General features: G+C 36.1%; 1 protein-coding gene across 1 annotated transcript in view; it reads right to left on the reverse strand.

Annotated features, from left to right (window-relative positions):
- Positions 1 to 6,468: 6,468 nt before the first annotated feature.
- The window catches only part of LOC145241413 (surfeit locus protein 2-like), a 32,099-nt gene continuing 19,348 nt past the window's right edge, over positions 6,469 to 19,219 (reverse strand). The window contains exons 3-4 of the mRNA XM_080104341.1: positions 18,875 to 18,978; positions 6,469 to 6,780 (exon numbers count right to left, since the gene is read on the reverse strand). Of these exons, the coding sequence (XP_079960467.1) occupies positions 6,581 to 6,780; positions 18,875 to 18,978 (304 nt within the window). The 3' untranslated portion in view covers positions 6,469 to 6,580. The remainder of the gene's footprint in view (positions 6,781 to 18,874; positions 18,979 to 19,219) is intronic.

Raw genomic sequence — 19,219 nt, forward strand, 5'->3', positions numbered from 1 at the left:
AAGAATCTCATTCTAAGGCACCACACTCATGGCCTACTAGTGGTCCCATATTCGAGAGCATTTTACTTCTTTGCATGGGGGTGACAGTTAGCAAATTTGTGGCCTTATCAACACGTCAAGGGTCTGTACAAACGTAGAAGTCTTTATTAGGGTTAGGGTTATTAGACAGTATCAGCATTAGATAATGGGGTTCAGGGACACTCGACACAAGCAAAACTGAGAATTTAAATAAACTCCCGAGCAACGCCAGACAGTTTTTTTTTGTTTTTTTTTTAATTACATTTTCACCCCAAACAAGGCACATTGCCACTTTGGTGTAGGGGGCTACTATCAGGAGCAACAACTACTGGGATACTATGTAGGGATTTGGGCAGCAAGGTGTCGGTTCACGTTACACTTGAACTTCTGCACGTCAGTACTGTTGGGGAAGCAGGGACCTGGAATGGAATTCCAGAGTCTAGCGGTTCTGGGGAAGAAACTATTGGAGTAAAAAGATCTTTTACATCTAGGGATCTCTACAGTGTGGGGGTGGGATTTAGCAGCCTGTCGGGTTTGTCGAGGGTGCACACGTCATGGGGGCACAAGTGATTGCAGTTCGTCAGAGCATTCACCATTAAAATACTTGTAGAAAAGGCAGAGGGATGCAACATTTCGTCGATGGGACAGAGGCTGAAGCTTAGATGCCAGTTCAGGGCCTATCAGGTTTGCGACTCTCTTTTGAACATTGTCAAGGAGCGAGAGACTAGTAGCAGATGCACCAGCCCAGATGTGGCAGCAATACTCCATACATGGGCGAATGGTGGCCTTATAGAGGTACAGGATACTTTCGGGTGTTAGTAGTTTTCTAGCACGGTAGAGAGAGCCCACCTTTCTTGCAGCGGCCCTGGCAATGCCTTCAATGTAATTGTTCCAACTTTCCTGTGAACGTTAGGCCAAGGAGTTTGAAAGATGGACTCTCAGATAAAGAGTCGTTGGCCATTGCTATGGGTGGTAGAGAGGGTTTCTTGTAATTATTGAATGAAACTAGTTTAGTCTTGGCAGCATTGAACGCGACCAACCACTTTTGTCCCCATTCCACTACAGATTGGAGGTCTTCCTCTAGTGTTTCTGCCATTTCTTTAGAAATGTGTTCATTCGTCTTCCTGTTGTGCCTGCCATAGAGTGTAGTGTCATCAGCATATATACCCATCTCAGAGGCAATGTTGTCGGGGAGGTCATTTATGAATATCAGGAACAATAGAAGTCCAAGGATAGAACCCTGGGGCACCCCCGCATTTATATCATATTGTTTAGATGTACGACCGTCGAGGACAACCTGGATTTTTCTCTTATCTAAGAAGGATTTAATTATGTTAAGTATTCTACCAGTGATACCGTATGATCTGATTTTACTGAGGAGACCCTCATGCCATACCCTGTCAAAAGCCTTAGATATATCTAGAGCTACCGCTCTGCCTTCCCCGCGTTGTCCAGTGAATGGTATATACGTTCAGAGATCACAGTTAGGATGTCTGCTGTGGAACGGGCTTGTCTAAATCCATATTGTTTGTCAGTCAGTAGTTTAGCATCTGTAAGATGATGGACTAGAGCATGGTTAATTATGGTCTCAAATATTTTGGCAAAAAGTGGGAGGAGGCTAATGGGGCGATAATTTGATGGGTCTGTCCTTTCGCCAGAATTCTTGAATACTGGTACAACAGAAGCAGTTTTCCAACAGACCGGAAAGCAAGCTTCATTAAGGCATTTGTTGTAGAGTTTGGAGAGAACTGAAGCTACTTCGGCTGAGCACTTTTTTAATAGCACAGCTGGGATAAGATCGGGTCCACATGCTTTTGAGGTATCAAGGTTTTTTATGATAGTATGCACCTGAGCAGGGGTGGTTTTCAGATCGTCTAGTGTGGTATCTGTCCGCATAGGAAAGTCAGGTAGGGGGTGGTTGGAAGGGTCCAGTGTGGAGTTTGAGGCAAACCGACTGGCAAGCATGTTAGCCTTGTCGGTTGCTGAGGAGACAACCTCGTGATTGTTGGTTAGTGGGGGAATTGTTGATTGCCCATTATTTACTACACTGTTGTAGATTTTCCAGAAGTCTCGAGTTCCTAGTTTTTGTGCTTCGATGCGCTTTTTAGTGGTTTCCGTAAATTCTCTCTTAGCTGTCGCTATTTCTTTCTTAACGTTATTTCTAGCTTCTATATACTTCAGTCTGTTTGAACTGGACTTATGTCGGTTAAACCTACGGTATGCATGCTGCTTTTGAGCAATGGCAGTTGCACAAGTCGACATAAACCATTGGGGAGAGTGGGGCTTACTATAAAATTTCCGCATGGGAACATGCACTTTGATTGCAGTTTTGAACCAGTCAGTGGTCTCGTTTGCACATTGTTCAGTAGGGAGAGAGAAAATATTTTTCCATGGAGCATCTCTAATTAGTTCCCTGATGGCTTCCCAGTCAGCCTTATTATAATATCTCGTTGTTTTGAGCACTGGCTCTTCAGTTTTGGGTCTAGAGTTTAGGGCGATTTCAACCATTATCACTGCATGATCAGCGTTCCCGAGTGGGCTGTGGGCCTTCGTTATGCAGTCATCGGGAACTGTGGTCAAAAACAGATCTAGAAGTGATGCGTGTTGTTCTTCCTGGTCAGGGAAACGGGTTGGAAACGTAACAATTTGTGATAGGGAGTGAGATATAGCGAAGCTATGGGTTGTGCTGCCCGCTGCATCTGTGTGAGTAGAGAATCCAAGCCAGTTTTTGTGGTGAACATTAAAGTCACCAAACACATGTATTTGTGCGCTAGTGTCAAGGGTCAGTGCCGTGTCTATGCTGTCAGATACTTTGTTTATTATGGAGCAGTCCTGAGTCGAGGGAGAGCGGTAGAGAAAATAATAGTAGCTAATATTGTGTTGCATGTTTAGTCTAAAGCACATAAAGGCTTGATCATCTGTTTCTAGGTTTGTTTCTCTAGTCAAGGGAAGGGTATTACGAATGTAAACTCCAAGTCCGTGCATATGTCTGTCAGAGTCCTTACGGCAGAGTGGGAGATATACAGGCATGTTAAAGTGGTTAGAGGGAATGGAGGAGTGTAGGTTAGTCTCACTTAGTGCTAAGATATCCGGGGTATTTGTTAAGAGAAATGCTTCAACATCAGCTAAGTTAGTTCTAAGCCCACGGATATTTGTGAATGAGAGCCTCAAGGGAGGAGGCAAGTTGAATTTGTTTGTCCCTACAAATTGAGAATAAAAGACATCCTAAATTTTGACCCCCCGATGCAAAAGCAAATATCAAAACAAACTAGACAAAGTGGAACAATAAACGCTGAAAAGCAGAATTATGAAGAATGCAGAGAAAATAAAAACAAATTAGTTTGAACAAGAAAGTCAGTAGCTACCTGAAAGAGGACTCGCACCGAGTTAATTTTGCCATTGTCGTCAAAGTCCCCCCTCCATCCTCTCTCTCCTGCTACAGCACCACAACTAAGCTACGTGTTAAATTAAAGAGACCGTTTCATAAACAAAGTTGTCATCTTATTTGTTAGACATAGCAGTACATAATGTACATGATTTGGTGCCATCAAGAACATGTTAAAAGGAAAAACAGGTGTATTAGATAAATATAGACCAGTATTTAATATACTAAATTTGATTGCTGTGACCGGAATATTATAAGAGAGTAAAGGATTGAGTTACAGCTTTTGATTTTACCATGTGTTTCTGCTTTTGAAATAAAGAAAAATAAATATCACAGATATCTCAGTTTTCAGTTCCATGAACCTTTTTTTATGTCATTAATTTCCTGTTTTGTTGAGAGCTCCCATGTTTTTCTTCAATTGTGAAAAACAACAAAAAAAAACAAAAAAAAAAAACAGAACACCTGTCTGTTTAAATGTATATTTGCCTAAAACTTGACAGATTTTCTCGAGATCGATAGCGTTTTGAAGTTCGACCCTTTGGACGACAAATATCGAAAAATTGGCTAAAAACATTAATTCCTTCACTTTCAACTGGACACTTTTTTTCTACAGGGAGGGGGTCGCTTTTTTTGCTGATATTTTCTAAAGTCATCCCTCTTTTCGATTGACTAGCCTTAATTTAAACATTTCTCACTTCCAGTTTGGCGATAGGCACAATAGCAAAGGCATCACATTTTTTCCCCCCGTTCTTTTCCTCCTTCGCGGTATGAGTTCGAGTCTGCCTTCCTACTACCACTTTTTTTTCTTTTTGATCAACATACACCTCCAAACACCCGGGCAACGTCGAGCAACCAGGCTAGTAATAAATAAATATCAGAGCCATATTAGTTTTCAGTTTCAGGAACATTTTTTTTTTTTTGTAACCTCATCATATACCATTAGGCACCTCGATGCATGACCCTCCAATCATTGGCGGTAACCAGGCCTCAATTTTTTAAATTGATTTTGAGTAAACGACGCTCCTACGAGTATGTCCGCTAGTAGTTATTTGATTTAAATTTGTAGGGAAGATAGCTAGCCTTTGTCTTCTGTGAGAATATGAGTTAGAGGAAATGACTTTGCACGAAATAGGCTAGGTATGATGAGCGGACACTCTTGGCAATACAAAGCAATGAATGAGATGTAAGAAATGACTTAAGAATCAATAAGCGAAGGGGTCAGGCCACAGAAGTCTATGACCTCAAAATTTCTTTTTCCATCATCAGCAGAGAAGAATGCAACATGAACAACTTAATGGCCCCCGCTTCAAATTAGTGGTGTAATTATTTTCTTTGTGTTGCCGCGCCAATTTTGCTTCCAGAATGAGAATGCACAAGAAAGAGGAAGCAATTAAAAACCAATGAGAAATAATCTGAGAACCAGTGTAGTTGAACACTGAAGACAGGCGGTACGATCTATATGTACTTTTATGATTTGTTGCTTTGAGTTCAATAGCAGACATATTTTATTTGATTGTGACGTACAAAACAGACTTCTATTGGAAAGGGAAACAACGAAACATCATTGACTAAATCTAATCATGTGAGAGAAGATAACGTTAACAAATTCCTAATGAACTGCCCCCTTAAGTAAACACTTCATCAAATCTCCACACTAACGTACTGTACTTGCAATAACCCTTATCCCTGGGTGGCTTCCGGGCCTTGATAAGTGGTGACCACCGTGTAAAAAAAAGTTTAGAATTAGTTTAACAATTGCTCATTTAAAGTTAGTAAGGAAAGACACATAACATAACATTCTGATAGGAGTTTTAGACATCTTGTGAGAGATGATCTAGTCAGAATAAATGCACAGATAAAGAAAATGAATTCATAATAAAAATGAAAAGGCAGAATCCAGAAAATAGCATTCCTTTGCTTTTGAGATGCAAATAACATCCATAAACCCATTAAAAAGGCTATAAAAGTGTTTTTAAAGTTCAAGTTATCTTTTTTTTTCTTTTTACTTTTGTTTTCCTTAGTTTATCTTTTAATCTTCAAATTCCATGAGCAATGTTTCTGACAAAGCGATAAGAATTGCTGTTTTCTGGGTTAGAATCTATTTATCTCACACATTGTTAGTTATATTATTTAACTTGAAATATATTTTTTTTTTAGTTCTGTACATCAAGTGGTTTCCTGCCTTGCTTGAAGCAAGTCTCATAAAAAATCCAATATATAAATTTATCTTGTCTTCAGCTTTGGTTTGTTTTAGAAAAAAACAAAAATAATGATTAAAATAAAATTAAAATTCTGGTTAAGAAATTTGTAATGACAGTGACAATTTTAAGAATGACTCCAATAAAGTAAGGGAGATAAATCTTTGCAGCTTCTTTGCATGTTTCTTGTTTATATGTGACTTACACATTATTTTAATTTTATTCTAAATTTGGGAAAAATAATGATTGAAACAATAAAAACTAAAATTCTATTTCTTTTTCTTATTAACTTTAAAACAATTGATCAAAATACCTTCTCCGATAGGTAACTTAAAATTAACAAGCAATAAGAAATTTGATTTTTTTTTTTTTTTTTTTTTTTTTTAATCAAAAGACTTCAGGTACACGAGTAAACAATGGCCAAGAAGCTAAAATAGAGATGAATGTCCAACATTGGGGCTATGACCGCCTAGAGAAATAAATTATCTTTCTGCAAAGTTGAACAATAAATAAAAACGTGAATAGAAATAAAATTAAAGTTGAAGCTTATGTTTTTTTTTCAGAACTAGTTAAATAAAATTTGAAGAAATAAGTACTTTTTCTTCTGGATAGTGTTATATTTGAATATTAAAAGAAAAAAGAAAAGAAAAAAGTAGAAAGAGAAAAAAGTAGAAAGAGAAAAAAGTAGAAAGAGAAAAAAGTAGAAAGAGAAAAAAGTAGAAAGAGAAAAAAGAAAAAGTAGAAAGAGAAAATAAGTTTCAATGTAGAAAATATAGACAATCTACAAGCACAACTGATTAACATTTCCAGTCATAAAAGTGTATAAATATAAAAAACAAGTTTTAAATGACGAAAAAAAGCTTCAAATAGTATTTGCATAAAATGTATTATAGTTTCATATGTAATATCATAATTTCAAAGTTCAATGCTATTTTTTTAAAAATTTTTTGACAATGAATTTCATGATAGATCCAGTGTTTCAGTCTTCATTTCCATTCTCATCACAGATCATCGTATTAGGATACAAATCACTTAGACTATCATCGCTATTGTTTCCTTCATCATCATTATCCAGGGAATTATTTAAGGAATCATCTAAGTAATCACCATCATCAGCACGCTGTTTTTGTTTTCTTGAGATCGGAACATATTTTATTCCTGTTCTTTTACACTCTTCCCCTAAAAAATAAAATAAAAATATAAAAAAATAAAATTCATCAAAACTTATAGAGACAATTTATAGATAGCTATTTTTTTTTTTTTTTTATAATAAAATTCATTTTATTTCTCACCAGACTTTCCTCTCATTTTCACTGTAAAGAAATACATTTGCAAAGAGCAAGCATGTCAAATATGCAACCTGCAATCCATTGCAAGCTTATTTGCAGTTTGTACATACAATTTTAAACAACTTTGAAAACAGGGGGAAGCTGAAAGAAAATATCAAAATAGGAGATTTGTCAGAAAAGTAATGAGAATTTCTTATTCGATACTCACTTTAAATCCTAAATGATGTAATTCAAAATCAATCACTTGTCATCTCTGATAAAATTTTGAACTGCACAAAATTTTAGCCTGACATACCAGAAATAGTCAACAAGGTGTCAAGGGTCATGACTAGTGGTGGGACGATTAATCGGAATCGGAAATCGTAAGAATCGTGTATTTTGGGATGTATCGGAATCGGAATCGCATCGTTAAAAAATACCTTAATTTTCCGATTCCTTCATTACGATTCTTTTAGTCTGATGTTGAAAAAAATAAAAAAATTTCCTGATATTTCTAACCGCAAGAGAGAAATGTAGCATGTTATAAAAAGAAACCAAAGAAATTCATTATTAACAGGGCAATGCTTAGTGCCCCTGCCCCTCCCTTACAAGGTTCATTCATTCAGATCTATTGTAATCAAAACTACAAAAGAGTTAACTTGAAAAGAAGTTTGCAGGGCTCTACATTGCGAGTAAAAATAAAAAAACGCTTATCTTTTTGGCGATTGTTTTTTTTACTGACAAATCTAATACTGAATGAAAATGCTTTTTCAACTTATATTTTCTTAAAATAAAACGAGCAAAGTCAAATTATTTAAACAGTAAATGGTTTAATAGAACAATGTACTTTTTTTCTTTTTTTAAAAGAGGGCTTTTGAAAGAAATATCTCTAAAATGAAATTGATCACGTTGTATTATTTCGCAAAGTTTTGACAGTGGCTTCTTTTGAAGTTTCAAAAAAATCGACCCCATACCTATCTCTTCCAAACCTAAAGTTATTAAATAACCCCTTCGTTAATTCAAGGGTAATTAATTCAATTCAGTCAAGTTTTTTTTTAATTTCATTGAAATAAAATCAATTTTTTAAATTTTTTTCTCCAGAAAGATAAAACCCTGAATTTGATTATATTAAAAGCAGAATAATATAATCTTTTTTCTAGAATTTTAAATTGAAAATTAAAAGTGTTTTGCGCAGTTTTTTGCCGAACGAAAAAGAAATTAATATATATATTTTTAAAAGGTTTTGTAATCAATTAATTTTTATGTCTAAATAATATTTACGATTAATTAAATAATTTAATTTTAAAAAGTATTTATAAATAGAATTTTACTTAAGACTTATAGTTTAGCAATATTGAACCGCATCAACCATGTGTGAATTGAACACAGTCAACCAAAAAAAAAATTCAAAAGAAAATGCATATTTGCATTTCATTATGTAAACTTTTATACATTGGTTTCAAAAATTAAATTCTATAAGTTTTTTTTGTTAACTACCGGTTGGTACAATTTACCGCCCCATCCCTTTATATTTTTTTCTTTTTGTCTTTTTTAGCGGATTTTTTTTTTTTTTTTTTACCCAGTGATCACCACTTATCAAGGCCCAGGAGCCACTCAGGGATAAGGGTTATTGCAAGTACATTACGTTGGTGTGGAGATTTGATGAAGTGTTTAATTAGGGGGGGGGCGGTTAATTAGGAATTTGTTAACATTGGACTTGAAGACATCCAAGTTGTAGTCCGGAGGGAAGCAGGCAGACAGAACAGAGTTCCACAGGCCTGCAGTTCTAAGAAAGAAGCTTTGTTCATGGAATCCGCATTTTGATTTAGGCACAGATATAGAGTGGGGGAAATTTTTCACAGTGGATTCAGCTAGACGGGTGTTTTTCGTGAAAGATTGGCGAGGAGGGACCAGGGATTGGAGTTCAGACGAGCACCTGCCATGAAAATAATGATAAAACAAAGATAGGCTCGCAACGTCTCTTCTGTGGGAGAGAGGTTGCAGGGTAGAGAAAAGAGCATCCCCCACTAAACCATAAAGTCTATTTTGTACTCTGTCAAGGCATGATAGGCTGTTTTTGGCAGTTCTGCCCAGATATGGCAACAGTATTCCATCCTTGGACGTACTTGGCTTTTATATAGATAGAGAATTGCATCAGTAGTGAGATATCTTCTGGAGCGGTAGAAGGATCCCACCATCTTTCCAGCGACCTTGGCAACAGACTTGATGTACGTGTTCCATTTCAGATCAGGAGTAAAGGTCAAACCCAGAAGCTTGTCAAAACACGGGGCCTCACCCAGACGATAGCCATCCATCACAATTGATGCCAGATGGGGATCAGAGCGTTGATGATGTAAGGATAGGAGTTTGGTTTTGGATGCATTAAAGGTAACTAGCCACATCTTCCCCCACTGAACCACGCGCTTGAGATCAGAGGAGAGAGAATCCGAGAGAACTTTGTCATTTACAGCCTTTGATGTGTTGCCGTAGATGGTCGTGTCATCAGCATAGATGTCAACGAATCATTTAAGTATGTGTTTAGGGAGGTCATTGATGTAGATCAGGAAGAGAGTTGGGCCCAGGATTGACCCCTGAGGGACTCCAGCATTTATATTGCAGGCCTCCGATTTTTGTCCATCTACCACTACTCTTATGAGCCTATCGGAGAGAAATGATTTAATGATTGAGAAATCATTTCCAGTTATACCGTAGCTGGAAATCTTGTGAAGTAGACCCTTATGCCATACCTTGTTGAAGGACTTTGATATGTCAAGAGCAATTGCCCTAGAAAGGAAGCCTTTGTCAAGAGATTCACTAATCCTGTGGGATATAACCGTCAGCACATCTGCGGTAGATCTTGCAGAGCGGAAACCATATTGTGTGTCACTAAGAAGGTTATTCCTGCTGAGGTGGTTGACTATTTCTCTATTTAATATGGATTCCAGCAACTTACTCATAACACACAGGAGACTTATTGGTCTGTACTGAGAGGGAGAGGACTTATCACCTGAATTCAATACAGGGCAAACTGATGAGGTCGGAAAGCACTTCTCCTTAAGGCAGCGCTTAAATAGTTTCGTAAGTATGGGAGCAAGTTCTGGTTGAAGCTTTTTTAACACTATAATTGGGATGCTATCAGGGCCAGTTGCCTTACTAGAATCTAGGTTCTTGATTAGCTTGGCGACCTCATGCACGGATATTTGTATGTTACCTAGCTTGTTCTGTGTTGTAGGAGGAAATATGGGGAGTTGATGGCCTTCGTCGCATAGGGTAGAATTAGCTGCAAAGTTCTTTGCAAATAGTTTGGCCCTGTCTGACGCTGACGAGATGACCTCTGGTCCATTGATAATGGTTGGGATAGAACGCACAACGCCAAAGTTCAAAAAAAGTCTTGCATGGAAACTTTTTGAAGTTGATCAAGATGATGAGTTGAAAGCCATTTGCAAAGTCTGTCAAATTAAAATATCGCGAGGAATAAAACCATCTAACATGACCACAACCAACATGTTAAAACATTAAACTATGAAGCATCCAAATAAATTGGAGGAGCAAAATAAAAAAGAAAAGGAACAAAAAATTACCAACTAGTCACTCAGAGCAGTTTTATTAGTGAGGGTTGAAATCGCAGCGTCCTTTTTTTTTTTTTTTTTTTTGCCTACGTCACCATCTAGGTGTCACCAATTTTTTTAACCCTCCTTAACTTCAAAGAGTAAATACAATATATACAACTAAAAAAATAATTTTAGAAAATGCTGATTCTAATCATGAAAAATTCTAGAAATTAAAACTTAGGTAAAGATAGCTGACTGACAGCAACAGGAGCACTGGTTAACTACTGAACCACGTGGAAAGGTGTGGGGGGGGGAGGAAAAAAAGGAAATTAAATGATGATAATAAATTATGATAACCGTCTTTGAAAGGCACTAAACTCCTAAAATTTACTTCTTTAAAATTTTAGGCGGCATTCCCCGGCGATTTTAAAGCACTCTCTCTTTCCCCCCCAAAAAAAAAAAAAAGATTTAATTTTTAAGTTTGGGAAAGATATATTTATTATAACCGAATTCTTGTATGAAGACTGTATCTACTTCATTGGACGTTAATTTGTGAGATAAGTAATTTTTCAATGTTTAATATATTTTTAAAGTTTCAATTATCAATTAAATTTTTTTAATTGCATTTATTTTTCAATTTATTTAAAAAAACAGGGTTTTAAATGTATTTTTCAAGGTAACAAGCTTCGAAAGAAGCCTAATAAAAAAAAAAATCACTTAATTTTTAATTTCGACAACCCTGAGAATTTAACTTTTAAAAAAATATTGAAATGTGACATTTTTCTTATTTAACATTTCTATTAGTTCAATTAATTTTCTTTCAATAATTCATTTCACTCAACAAACTTCACCCTTTTTTTTAAATCTTTTTCTGTAATTTTGGTAATTATGTTTGCTCAATTTTATCTGGTATTTCATTTGTTTTTTATAGTGGTATTATTTTTATATGTGTTCCTTTGATATACCCTATTTCAAAATTAGTTTGGCTAAACTTATTCTTCACGTTAGAAACGTGTAAAAGCAATGAAAAAGTAAGAAAAAATAATAGGTGTTAACTACTCTTTGTGAATTATGGAGGTCTGAAGAACTGCCGTCACAAATACAACTATCAATAGCCAAACAAAAAATCGTTTTTGAAATTCCTTTAATTGTAACTTTTCGCTTTACCTACCTTTTTGGTATAAAACACAAAAACTTTCGATTAATGGTATTTCTCATATATGGTCGTTAACTTTGGAAAGGTTATTTTGTATCTACGGCGCCATGTCACATGGTATATTGTTTTTTTTTCATTACGCACGTTCATTTATAAATTATTAAATTAAATATTTATCTTTTTTATATTTAATTAGTATATATTTTCTTTCTCTTCCGCTATATTTTTTTTTATTTAATTCATTAAATCTGTTAATTATGAGGACCAAAATAATGAATCGTGTGTATTTATTCTCTAATTTTCTTGTTTTTGTTCTGTTATATAAATTCTATTTTATTTGTTTTTTCTCTGAAGGATAAATTCTATTTTCTTTGAGTTTTTTTTCTGTATTCCAATTAAGTAAAATAAATTTTCTCTAAAATAAATTTTGCTAATTTTTCCGTTTAGTTTACTATATAATAATTTTATTTAAACCAAAACACGACGGTGTAGACATAAAATATCTCTTCCAAAGTTAGGGAACATATTTGGGAACTACCGACCATAAGTATAAAACTACCTGGTATATTTCAAAACAATAATTCACTAGGAATCGGAATCATACTTGGTATCGGAATCGTTAATCAATATTTTCCTGGAATCGGAATCGTATAAAAATTAGGAATCGTCCCATAGTTGGGACCCTAACAGGTACTACCACTCCGGGTCAGAGAGGACCTGGGAGAAATGATAATTAAAGGGTGGTTCCACATTCCCCAAAGCTCACAAGCTGGGGCCTCACCACTGGATATAGTTTAAGGTCATATCCAGGACCACCATTGAGGGACTTTTACCCTCTGCAGGGGGGCAGTCGGTGTATTCTAATGCCCCACCGACAGGGCCAGTTTTAGTAGGGACATTTGGAATTATATATAAACTGGGTGGAGAAAAAAAGATTCCCATCATCTAAAATATAAAAATTATAAAAACCTATAAATATTTTTGGAAAAAAAAAAATGAGAAACAGTTAAGAAATATAGGAAATGAGTTACTATAGTTTTGCATAAAAAAATATGGTTATATTGACTTAGTCTTAAAAGAAACAATCTTGCAGCAGCACTCTTCCAAAACTTAACCTTTCCTTTGCAGTAGTAGAACCAGTGTCAGCATGGTAGTTTTGAACTGTCGTCATATTTTCATAAACACATAAATGTTAAAGAAAGCACATAACGTTTCTGAATTTTTGAGATAAGGATTGGTTATTTGTATTATTATTCATCGGACTACTGTTCTCATCTTGAGCGTGATTTTCACAACATTTCAGTCGATATAACCTCTGACCTTCTTAAGGTGTATCTTGTCGAACTTGGATGGAATTTCAAGGGGAACTCTTTATTTACTTCATGGGGGTAGCATGCTCTTGTTCCGTCTGCCATGATTGGATAGAGGTTTGCAAATGTATATTCCAGTCGCCCACACTGAGGATTGAACCTTCAACCTTCAGGAGAAGGTCACTTTTACAATTGATTTTTCCTAGTACTCTCACCACTGCGCCACGGGTCCTTGCGGACAATTCTAGTACGAATTTTAGGAGCCTTAAACTTATTTTTATTTCTACTTGTAAATATGACCGTTTATTACTAATTATTACTATATATTAATGTATATCTATCTCTATACTTATTACTTTGTATATATTTATGTTTTTATTTATTACTTGTATATATTATCTATTGTTTATAATTATTGGTTCCCATATCGTATTGAATTCTACACTAGGTCTACCTAGCAGTTGGTTATTCCCCAGCTTACGTGCTGCTTCTCTCAGTTGTCTTACTCTCCACCATTCCTCTCTGTCTATAATTTTTACTTCATCCCATAATGGTAGATGGTCTCCCTTTTCTTTCCAGCTATACCTGACTTTTCAGTCTCTCCACGTACTATGGCTTTTCGATGTTCTTCTAACCGTACTTTCAACGGACGACACGTTTCACCTCTGTATAGTTTTTCACATTTACATGGGATTTCATATACACAGTTCTTAATCATGATTTTTTTCTGTATAGGGGCTTGACTCTCACAAGCTGTTTCCAGAGAGTTGAATCACTCTGGAATACTGTTCTGATGTCATATGGATTACATATTCGTTGAAGTTTTTCAGACAAGCCCTTTATATATGGTAAACAAACTGTGGTGAGTTTCTGAGTGGTGTCCTTTTGTGTTTGGACCAGACTTCTTGGAGCTGATGTCACGCTATCTGGATAGTTGTTTCGGTGGAGGGTTTTTCTTAAACTGTCCATCTTCTCTTGATATGCACTCATGTTACTACATACTGCTTTTGCTCGGTTTTGTAAGCAACAGACGATTCCTTTATTCCTTTCTTTACATTATATGGATGATGGGAGTTGTAGTTTAGATACTGTCCAGTGAAAGTTGGCTTTCGGTATATACAGATGACATAAAGCCCGCACCTGTGCGAGTTATCAGCACATCTAGGAACGATAATTTGCAATTTTCTTTTTCCATTGTTTAAGGCTCCTAAAATTCGTACTAGAATTGTCCGCAAGGACCCGTGGCATAGTGATTAGAGTACTGGGAAAAATCAATTGTAAAAGTGATATTCTTAAGGTTGAAGGTTCAATCCTCAGTGTGGGCGACTGAAATATACATTTTCAAACTACTTAGGACCTCTATCCAGTCATGGCAGACGGAACAAAAACATGCTACTCCCATGAAGTAAATAACGAGTTCCACTTGAAATTCCGTCCAAATTCTCGAGCTTGACAGAAACATTCCAGAGTTCGACAATATACACCTTAAGAAGGTCAGAGGTTATATCGACTGAAACGTTGTGAAAATCACTCAAGATGAGAACAGTAGTCTGATGAATAATAATACAAAGCACATAATCTTTTACACAAATGCGTACTCGTTGCACTTGCCAGGTTTTGCATTGAGCAATCAGGAAATAAATGAATTAATAAAAAAAAAAATTTTATTTATTTTTTTTTACAGTCATCGAACGTACTTCCTAATTTTCTGCAGAGTGCTACTAGAAGCGGTGACAAGGTAAATCAGTTCCTACCATTCTTATTGTTCTTCAGAATATTTAAAAGGTCATACCCAGAACCAACAATGATTGGAATCACATGTAGATGAAAACCAAGATGGAAATGTAAAATTAGGAACAGAATTACTGAGTGAAAATAATCAAAAATATAGTGATGAATATATTTTTTGGTTATAGTCAGCTAAAGTACGTCCTAACTTCTAGTGTGTCTGCTACCGGAAGCAGTGACAAGGCAAATCAGTTCCTTGACTTTTACTGTTCTTCAGTATCTCTATTGTGAAGTGATTTATTGAAATAAAATATAAAAGGACATTACTGAAAAGTATATAATAAAAATTAATAAAATTATACAGATAAAAATAATACAATTAGTCTCTATTTGCACTATAATTAATAACACAATTTCTTATGTTTTTATTTTATTTGAAATTTTATAAGAAATACAAGGTGCCTTCAATAAGTTTCTAGACTTTTTTTTTTGTAGACATTTAAAATTGTTGTAAACTCTTGAAAATTCAGTATGTTATTGCTATTCATACTATGGAGATGACTGACAAGTTTTTATGATTTCAAGTTCAAATGAACAGATACAGCAGGAATTGGAATACACCCTACTAAAGCCTGATTGTCACAACTGGTGAATTTCAAAAATGCAATCTGGACATGAAGACATTTTAGAAGAACGATATGCAATAAAATTCTGTTTGAAACTTGTAAAAAATGCCACAGAAATGTATGGAATGCTTCAGACTGCTTTTTGCACCATCTTGCATGAATCAGGCATCAGTTTTTGAGTGGTATAAGAGGTTCAGGGAAGGCAGAGAGTATGTTTGGTTTGGTTTGGTTGTTTTGTTTCATGGCATATCAACCCTTTTTTGGTTATTTAATGCCAAATTTAGTTATTTAGGAAACAGTTTTTAGGCTTCAAGTTCTTTATATCTTCAAATATTTATTTGTAGAGTTTGGTTTAGTTGTTTTACGGCATATCAACCCTTCTTGAGTTATTGCAGAATCCAGTTATTTTGAAAAAAGTATTCATCATGTGAGTGTTATTCCTCTGTAGTTGCTTGGTATGCTTAGGTCACCCTTCTTGGAGAAAGGAAGTATGCATCCTTCCCTCCATATATTAATAATTTTTTGATTATATACAGAATTGCATGAATTAAGTATGTCATTGAAACCACCTGTCTTCCATACTCCAGGAGGTATGTTATCTAAGCCTGCAACTTTACGATTCTTGGTCTTCTTTAGTACATTTAGAAGTTCCTCCATTGTAAAATCACTCTTCTCAATATTGAGTTCCTGTACAACAATTGGCTGAATTGGTTGGTCTGTCACTTCTGGTTTGTTTCCGAGTAGCTTTTCAAAATGTGCTTTCCATTTCGAACATGCATTTTCCAGAGTAATTGCCTTTAACTTAGCTTTGGCAGGTCGTTTGTGCCCAGATATCTCATTTACTACTTGCCAAGCCAGATATAATTGTTTATTATCTGCTGCATTCTGGATTCGATCCAGAATTCGTATCCAACCAAAGATAGAAGAAGTGCTCAGGAAGAACTAAAATGGATTTAGAAAGAATTGCTCTACTACTAGTCAAATACTTCCTGTTAGGAGATTGATTAAAGAAGTCAAAGCCAAAAACATCGAGGCAGTCATGATCTTTGTAGATTTCTCCAAAGCATTCGACTCCGTACATAGAGGAAAATGGCCAACATATTAAAAGCATATGGCATTCCAAATGAAGTCATTAATGCTATCATGATGCTATATGAGCACACTCAAGCAATGGTCAGGTTCCCAGATGGGGACACTGAATTTTTCAACATCCGCACTGGGGTTCTACAAGGAGATACTCTTGCCCCTTTTCTTTTCATTGTCTGTCTTGACTTTGTATTTCGTACCTCTGTTGATATTCACAACATGCTAGGCTTCACCCTAAATGAATCCAGAAACAGACGTCATCAATCAGCACACATAACTGATGCACATTATGCAGACGATATTGCTTTGTTCACGAACAACACTGCTGATGTGCAAACACTGTAACGTAAGCTAGAAAAGTCTGCAAATGATATTGGTCTCCACATAAATGCGGATAAGACAAAGTTTGTGACTTTCAATGTGAAAGGAGAGATCAGGGTTTTGGTTGGATCAACACTGAAAGAAGTAGCTGAGTTTACGTATCTGGGCAGCAACATAGTTTCCACAGAGAGAGATATCGGAATTCGCATCTCAAAAGCATGGACTGCATTGGATGGGCTACATTCAGTATGGACTTTGGAACTGGCTGACAAATTGAAAAGGCAGTTCTTCAGGGTAGTAGTAGAGTCTGTCCTTGTTTACGGTGCTACAACCTAGACACTCACCAAAAGATTGGAAAGAAAACTAGACGGCACATAAACCCGTATACTAAGAACAATATTAAATATATCTTGGCAAAATCATCCAACGAAGCAGCAACTTTATGGCAACCTACCTGCCATATCTAATACCATCAGAGAAAGACGCATACGATTTGCCGGTCATTGTCTGAGGAGCAAGCATGAATTGGCGAGTGATATATTGCTATGGACTCCACGACATGGAGGTGCAAGCAGAGGACGACCTAGATCCATGTACAACCAACAAATAGCACACAACGCCAACTGTGAACCTGAAGATCTGAAGCAACTGATGGAAGACAGGAAACTCTGGAGAGGAAGAGTCACATTGGTCCAGGCAAGGAGCCCGTCATGATGATCATCATGATGATGATTCATCATGTTGCATCCAGTTATTTTGTAGAAGGTTTTTATTCTTCAAGCGCTTTGTATCTTCAATCGCTAGTTTGTAGTGTTTGGTTTGGTTGTGTTATAGTAGATTTTATCGTTTTTGTTCTCTACCCTGCAGAACATGAGTTTTGCAATGGGAGAGGGAAAAGGTTTACAGTATTAATGTTGCATACATTTTAAGTTAGGAAGCCAGTCAGGAAGTAAGGGAGATAGAAAGAGAAAGGGGAAATGGGAAGAAGGAAAAGGTGGGTTGTTGGTTTTTGGTTTTGCAGAACATAATTTTTGCAAAAGGAAGTAGAAAAACAAAAAACATTAATGTTAGGTGCATTTCGTCTCAGGAAGCCAATATCTTCAGACAGCCTGATCTGGTAGCACCAGAAGGGAGTCTGTGAGGGATGATGAAAAGTGTGGGAGGAGTAAGGAAGTCAGACCACCAAAGTTAATTGGCCAGATATAGTTTCATAGATAAGGACTGCTGTATGTTTTTAGAGATAAGTGCACAGTTTGATGTCAGTGTGGAAACTTTATATACAACTAGCAGTTCAGCCCAGCTTTGCTCGGGCCCTATGTACTGTTCATAACTTATCCTATGTGTGAATACACTTTATGTAAAATTTTAAATGTTTAGCCTGAATAGAGTTCGAAACCTAGTAGGTGATGCCCTTTTCTCTTCCTTGCAACCTTTTTTCCCCACAGAAAAGATTTGCAAGTCTGTCTCTGCTCTATCATTATTTTCATGGCAAGTGCTCGACTGAACTTCAATCTATGCCCCCCCCCCTTTTGCCAAACTTTCACAAAAAAACACTTGACTAGTTACAACCATTACAAACGATTTCCCCTCCTCTCTGTGCCTAAATCTAAACGCATTCCATGAACAGAGCTTCTTTCCCAGAACTGCCTGCCTGTGAAACATTATTCCATTGTCCTGCTTCCCGGTAGCATACAACATAATAGTTTTCAAAAGCAATGTGGTCCTGGATATGACCTTAAACTATATCCAGTGGTGAGGCCCCAGCTTGCGGGCTTTAGGGAGTATGGAGCCGCCCTTTAATTACCATTGCTCCCAGGTCCACTCTGACCCAGACTGGTAGTACCTGTTAGGGTCCTAACTAGGGGTTAAATAGAAACGACTTGAAAATAACAAATATATTCTATTAAAAAATTTTTCTTAAATCTTTGGATTCAGCATTAAATAACCCGAAAAGGGTTGATATGCTGTAAAACAAAAACAACCAACCAATCAAAAGCAATGTAAACAAGTTCTTGTTGAGCCGTTCCCATAAATAATCAAATTCTACCAAATTTACGTCATTAATGATCACCACACTACCACCTTACATTCATTAACTCTTATCCTTGAGTGGCCTTCGGCTTTGATAAGTGGTGACTCCCAAGTAAAAAAAAAAAAAAAAATTTTTTTTTTTAATTTCTACAATTACATGTCTATAAATAAGAAAAAAAAGCTGTGAAATGCTTACATCTTTTGAGTGCTTTTTGGAACTTGCAACCATTGACATGTTTCTCTATGTGTGAGGCTTCTTTGTTAATATGTTTCAAAGTAAGGAGACAGAAAAGTTGATGCCTAAAAAAAAGAGAGAGAAAATTGGAACATAAACTATAACAAAATATTTAAAGGATATTACAGTAGAACTTTTCATACCCGGATTTAACTAGAAGTCTGAATATGAGGAGTAATATTCATGAAGGTAGTTAGACACAAATTCAGCCCCTTAATAGGGGGGGGGGGAAATCTAGCTTCTCAAAAATAGACACACTGGATTGGAACAATGTTGTGGCAATGTAAGTCTTAAATTCCTCGTCGC

Source organism: Euprymna scolopes, chromosome 20, assembly GCF_053919585.1.
Source record: "Euprymna scolopes isolate OS-2025 chromosome 20, ASM5391958v1, whole genome shotgun sequence".
In the NCBI taxonomy this organism is placed as follows: domain Eukaryota; kingdom Metazoa; phylum Mollusca; class Cephalopoda; order Sepiida; family Sepiolidae; genus Euprymna; species Euprymna scolopes.